This window comes from Asparagus officinalis, chromosome 8 (assembly GCF_001876935.1).
Source record: "Asparagus officinalis chromosome 8, Aspof.V1, whole genome shotgun sequence".
In the NCBI taxonomy this organism is placed as follows: Eukaryota; Viridiplantae; Streptophyta; class Magnoliopsida; order Asparagales; family Asparagaceae; genus Asparagus; species Asparagus officinalis.
The window spans coordinates 96,828,670-96,835,392 of record NC_033801.1 but is presented as its reverse complement, the minus strand read 5'-3'; the positions used below and the strand labels follow the sequence as shown (position 1 = coordinate 96,835,392).

Here is a 6,723-nt window from a genome sequence, read left to right as displayed (position 1 = left end):
CCAAAATGGAGACCTTGAAGTGGCCCAGCCCCACCAATTAATCCCCTTGGGCTTAAGCCCCAAAATAGTGTTTGTTGTGTGGCTCAGCCCCTTTAGCCCTCTTTTATACATACACACTGCGTATTTTGACAAATCTCCCATAAATGTCTTCTTCTCTCTCACAGGAAACCGGCTACAAGGCATTAAATGATCACTGATCTCTCCCATCGCAGTTAAGGCGAGGAGACGACGAAAAGCGGGGGGGGGGGGGGGGGGGGGGTAGGTTCCCTTCATTACTGCTCCGCTTCTCCATCATGGGTAATAAATTGTCTAATTTTAACTCTCACTCTCCAATTTATGAAGTTAGGGTTTTTTCTTCAACTTTCAACAACACTTATGAGCTTTAAATCCCCTCAATTACTCCTCATAACTGTCTCCATAACTCTCAATCATCCCCAATGGCCGCCAATGACTTGATTTGTATGGTGTCTTTAGGCGAGAAGGCCATATTCTTGAAGCTATGCTCGATAATAAGGTTTTATGAACTGAAATTTGATGTGGCTGAAAGACTGAATGTACCTGAAGAAGCTTTATCCTTGATATATAAATCTAAAAGGCACCCTAACCTAAGTTTTTCAGTTGATAATGAAGATGACTTGAAGTACATGTTGGAGTACAATCGAAATGTTGGTTGTACGGAGATTCACATGCAAGCTGTTGTTAATACTATTGTTAATATAGAGTGTTCCAGTTCTTAAAAAACAGAAAGTTATTAGTGAAATGTAAGTAATTAATGAACTCTTTATAACATTGGGCTTTGTGTGATGTGAGCACAGCCATTTCAGGTTTTAAGGTTATGTTGGAACAATTTAAGTGTTTTTTTCCTTCATCTTTCCAAAACCCCTTATGCACTTTAAATCCCATCAATTTCACCTCATAATTATCCGCATAACTGTCAACAACCCCCAACGGCCACCAAATACTTAATGTGCACGGTGTCCTTGGGCGTTAATGTTATATTCTTCCTCTTTGAAGTGCATGTAGTATCACAATATTTACACTTGTTGTACGGAGATTCAAATGAAAGTTTTTTATAACATGGAGTATCCTACTTCTTAAAGAAAGCACAAAGTTATTACTGATTTATATGTAAACAATGAACTCTGGTAAAAACTGGGGTTGTGTGTAAAAAATGTTATTTCAAGTTTCGATGCGCAGTCGAAAAACATAGTTGTCATCTTTGATGGTTATAGTTAACTCTTCGTCTTTCATGTTAAGTTTCGACGAGATATGTTATCCTTCACGTGAACATGTTAACTTTCGTGTGATCATGTTTAAGTTTCGACGAGATATGTTATCCTTCACGTGAACATGTTAACTTTCGTGTGATCATGTTAACTTTCATCGTAATGAGTTAATATATGTTATCCTTCACGTGAACATGTTAACTTTCGTGTGATCATGTTAACTTTCATCGTAATGAGTTAATTATACATTGTCTGTTAATTTCCACTGCTCTTTTATAATTTATATGGAAAATGGTTAATTTAAAATATCAGAAGACAATGTTATATTATAGTGTACATGATATCTCACTGGTTGATTAATTTGTGTAGCAATGATGCCTCTTTGAATGAAGAATATTATCATCCTCCTCCTCGAGGAACTGCTTCCAATTCAGAGAGAATCCAAAATGATTGTCTGTCTTGTGAGATTGTAATAAGAGCTGATGATATTCTTAATAACACTTTGAGCATTCCTCAATGGTGGCACACATCATTAACTGAAAAGGACTAACAATTTAAAACTGTAAATGATTTGAGACTAGTTTTGTAATACTATTTTATGGCGAAAAAGTTTGACTATGAATTTGTAAAGAATGAACCTAAACGTATCTGTGTTATTTGTCAATATAAGGATACATATGGATGCCCTTGGATGCTGTTTGCATCTCCTGTTAAAAATGAAAAAGGAATTGAAACCAAAAGGTTTGTGAATTAACACAGTTGTGGACAACATACTAACTTGTCAGGCCAATCACGGGCATCTCGCAGATTCATAGCAGCCCAATTGCGACCTATCTTAAAGGTTCGACCTAAAATTCACCCAAAAGATGTGCAAAAGGACTTCCTCACTCAATATGGATTGAGACTTGAATACAGTAAGATATGGTGGGGCAAAGAAAGAGCGCAAGAGGCTATGTACGGTGATAGTTATGAGTCTTACAATCAATTAAGATGGTAAATTTTACAGTTATCTGTTTAAATGTATAAATTTTGATCGTGGTCGCTCCACCCATAATGTTAGTAGTTAATTTATCGTGCAATATATTTCCCTTAGATGCTTCATGTTAACTTTCATTAATATATATTTCATCTATCACCCTTATGTTCCATTGTATTATATGAATTTGAAATGTGGTCTCATTGTGATACAGGTATGAGCAAAAGGTGAAGGAAACGAATCCAGGAAGCTACATTTGCATTGACCAGAATGAAGGAAGGTTCAGAAGACTGTTTATATGTTATGCTGCTTGCATCGTTGGTTTCTTAAATGGGTGTAGACCTCTATTATTTTTGGATGGGACCTTTTTGAAAGATAGGTACAAAGGCATGCTCCTGAGCGCCATAGCATATGACGGAGACCAATGGATATTTCCACTTGCGTATTGCATATGTGACTAGGAAAATGTTGATAATTAGAGATGGTTCCTTCAAGGCTTGTGGTCCATACTGTATGAAAGGCCAGACCCATACAATCCTCCATATCAATTGGTTATTATTTCTGATGCCGACAAGGGGATCCGAGAACCGGTGAGAGAATATTTCCCTAAAGCAATTCACTCAAGATGTGTTCTGCACCTGGTTGAATATTTTAGATCAAAGCTAAAGTCTTTACGGATGAAGGCAAAGGACACACAAGTTTTGGGGAATTTGCTCCAATCAGCTTGCTATAAATACACTGTTGCAGAATGGAACGACTACATGAAGGATATATATGAGATGTCTCCAGCTGCATATGAGATTACAATTAACTACTCACTAGAGCATTGGGCAAATGCATTCTTCCCTGGCATTAGGTACTGCACTCAATCATTCTGAGTGACTTTTCCCTTTTGTAGGTTAACTATCATTGATATATGTTAACTATATGGCTTGTATGTGAATATTCCCTTTTGTAGGTTAACTATCGCTGATATATGTTAGCGTTTACCAATATATGTTAACTTTCATGTGGTTATGTTAACTTTACCTTACTAAAGGTTAAGTTTTGTGGCTACGTGTTAATCTTATTATATATATTTGGTGCTGACCATACTTTTTATTATCTTGATGTTTACAGATATGGTCATATAACCTCTAATGTTACAGAATCCTTTAACAGCTGGATACGTGATGCTCGATTGTCTCGTATCTTGCAAATGGTGGAGCATATCCACAAATAAATTATGACTCACATGAACAACAGACGCATAATGGCTGATAAGTGGACAAGCTATCTTTGTCCTAAAGCTGAGGAGATTGTTAGAGAACATATGGAAAAGGGGTCTACTTTAGAGATTAAGCAATGTAGAGGTGATATATTCGAAGCGCAATCACATAGAACCACTCATGTTGATTTGGTGAAGAGGACATGCACTTGTCGTGCTTGGGACGTAACTCGTATTCCTTGTGTGCATGCTTGTGCAGTCATCGAAGAGGACATGCACTTGTCGTGCTTGGGACGTAACTCGTATTCCTTGTGTGCATGCTTGTGCAGTCATCATTTATATGAAAAGAGAGGGGACGTAACTCGTATTCCTTGTGTGCATGCTTGTGCAGTCATCATTTATATGAAAAGAGAGGTATATCAATATTATGACAGGTTCATGTCCGTAGAAGCGTTTAAGAAGAGCTAAGATGAAATATTATATCTCATACCAGATTATGAGAAGCGGAGTATGCCCGGGGATGAAATATTATATCCCATAAGATGAAATATTATATCCCATACTAGATTATGAGAAGCGGAGTATGCCTAGGGATAAAATCCAGATTTTGCCACCAATTACCACGAAGAGGAGGGGAAGAAATAGAATAATAGGCATAAACAATAGAACCATCTTGAAACATCCAATCAAATATGGTCGATGCAAAGCTGAGGAGCACAACCGAGCAACTTGCAACCAGCCCATCGGTGATTAGTGTGTTATACTTCTTACAACAGGACTGACGCTAGAGGAATATAAGTTGTATTTAAATTTACATTATATATCATGGGATAGTTGTAATCTGCTGCAAGGCAGCAAGATGTTTTGAATTTTGTACTTGAACATATTAACATATAACTATATCTATACTACTACTAGATTTAGCTGAAGTGGATACCCTTTAGCCCCAAAGTTTGAGTTTAAATGATTGCCCGTTCTCAAATCTAGGTGACTGTTCAATGGCTAGCTGATTAACTGTTCCAACAGACATATTCCAATGGCTAGTTATTAGTTCCAATATGCAATATATAATGTTATGCAAAGCTCAGGTAAAACCTTATCTCTTGTTCCTACCATCCCTTGAAAACTCATTTTGAGATTGTGAGATGAAGACTGAAACCTTATCTCTTGTTCCTACCATCCCTTGAAAACTCATTTTGAGATTGTGAGATGAAGACTGAGGAGGGCTCTCAAGTTCTTGTTCCTACCATCCCTTGAAAACTCATTTTGAGATTGTGAGATGAAGACTGAGGAGGGCTCTCAAGTACTAGAAGAGGTATGTTGTTTCTGCAAAATTCCAACTCCCCTCAAGCAGTGCAAAAATAGGATCAACAAAGGTAGATACTGCTAGGGATGTGCAAAGTTCCCAAATAGGCAATGCAAGTTTTTTGTTTGGGCTCACAATGCTAATGCAATAAAGGAGAACATGGCCGTTCACCAAGAATTACCTACTGAAGATGAGATAGCAGCCAAAACAAAATAGTTGAAGAAAGCATTGAAGCAATCGAATCGTGAAATTGAAAAATGGAAAACTTGTTCGTTCTTTCTATGTTGCTTCTGTGTGGTTCTAATTTGCTTAAACATTGTGATATGCAAGTTGAAAATGAACTAAAACATGTGCAGTTCATAATATTTATACTATGGTATGAAAATTAAAGCTTGTTTTTTGAAAGTTTATTAAAGATTGACTTGTAAACTTTTACTAAAAGTGGTTAACTTTTAGTGCTATTTGATCTAATCCAAAGTGGTTAGCTTTCAGGTTGCCCTGGTTAATTAAAGTGGTTAACTTTTAGTGCTATTTGATCTAATCCAAAGTGGTTAGCTTTCAGGTTGCCCTGGTTAATTTTACTCAAATTGGTTAATTTGATCTAATCCAAAGTGGTTAGCTTTCAGGTTGCCCTGGTTAATTTTACTCAAATTGGTTAACTTTCGGTGCATTATGTTAACTTTTTCTAAGTCTGGTTAACTTTAGCTGAGACTGGTTAACTTCTGCTAAAACTGGTTAACTTTCAGTAACATATGTTAACCTATACTGAAACATGTTAACTTTCAACATTTGCATGTCATTTAGCCATTGGTAGGATAAATACCTTAATAAAAGTTTCAAACTTTCATCCATTGAAGACTGTTCAATTAATATACAATCACAATGTTATGTTCCCATCATCAACCAGTTTCAATTCCTACATTTACACCCATCCTGTGCTGTAAAATAACATATACAAGACTACATTTGTTCCCATAGTTAACTTGTTTAATTACTACATAATGATAACACTTTCTTCCTTGGCGGTGAAACCATCATAGTTTTACTCTTTGATGATATAGGTCTCATTCTTACTTCTCCAAGACGAGCGTTATCCTCCTTCCCGCTGGGCTCTCTTAGAGGGTATTTCTCACCCCATGGGCTGCTGTTTGAAATTGGTTTATCCTTAATCTTAATGTTTGCTTTTTTTGCCTTGGAGATAATTGTCTCCTTCCTCATCGATCCAGCCGTCCCTTCGATCCTTACCCAATTGGTCAACGGAGGCTTCCATTTCAAGTTTAGGGCTGGTTTTTTAATCATTGCCATCTCGTAATACCATAGCTGTTAAAATAGAAGCAACAAATATTTATCATAATTTTCCTAATTGTCAAAACTCTCTGTTCAACTTCATTCTAAATAGCTAACTTTCAGAGTTAAAAGGTTAACTTTCACTAATACAGGTTAACATTAATGAGTACATAACTTTCAGAGTTAAAAGGTTAACTTTCACTAATACAGGTTAACATTAATGAGTACATGTTAACTTTCAATTAAACATGTTAAGAAAGGTTAACTTTCACTAATACAGGTTAACATTAATGAGTACATGTTAACTTTCAATTAAACATGTTAACTTTTATGTTTACAAGTTAATTTTCATCAAATCCTATTATTATTCAATCTTGAACATGTTATCTAATGCTTGTAACCAAAACTATTAATAACTAAAACAAATGTTAAACCATATATGAACATGCAACTTACAGGGATAAGTGGCATGCATCCGGGTATGTACGTAACCCATTGGCTTCCTCAACCCTTCAACGACAATTTGAATGACTTTCTTCGTCTCGTCAAAAATAAATTTTCCCTAGGCAATGCTCTTCACTCTCGCAATACTATCACCATATTGAAACAACAATCTTGGGATGCCTTACGAGCTGTTCGGGCACCAAATCATTGAACACTGTTATAAAATCTAAAGAAGCACAAAATCCTCAATGTCCTTATTATCACTTGACTCAACAAG

The 6,723-nt window shown here is 36.2% G+C and overlaps 1 protein-coding gene across 1 annotated transcript; it reads left to right on the top strand.

Annotated features, from left to right (window-relative positions):
- On the top strand, window positions 438-3,424 carry LOC109821574. Its single transcript, XM_020387750.1, has 7 exons — window positions 438-710; window positions 1,897-1,967; window positions 2,034-2,219; window positions 2,417-2,581; window positions 2,664-2,792; window positions 2,858-3,058; window positions 3,322-3,424. The coding sequence occupies exons 1-7, from the start codon at window positions 438-440 to the stop codon at window positions 3,422-3,424; spliced, it is 1,128 nt and encodes a 375-aa protein (XP_020243339.1).

Excerpts from the sequence above, each read along its gene's own strand:
- LOC109821574 (XM_020387750.1), top strand. The coding sequence starts at position 438 with ATGGCCGCCAATGACTTGATTTGTATGGTGTCTTTAGGCGAGAAGGCC. Across the intron at positions 711-1,896 it reads AAGCTGTTGTTAATACTATT|GATACATATGGATGCCCTTG; the intron begins GTTAATATAGAG and ends TGTCAATATAAG. Across the intron at positions 1,968-2,033 it reads AAAGGAATTGAAACCAAAAG|ATTCATAGCAGCCCAATTGC; the intron begins GTTTGTGAATTA and ends GGCATCTCGCAG.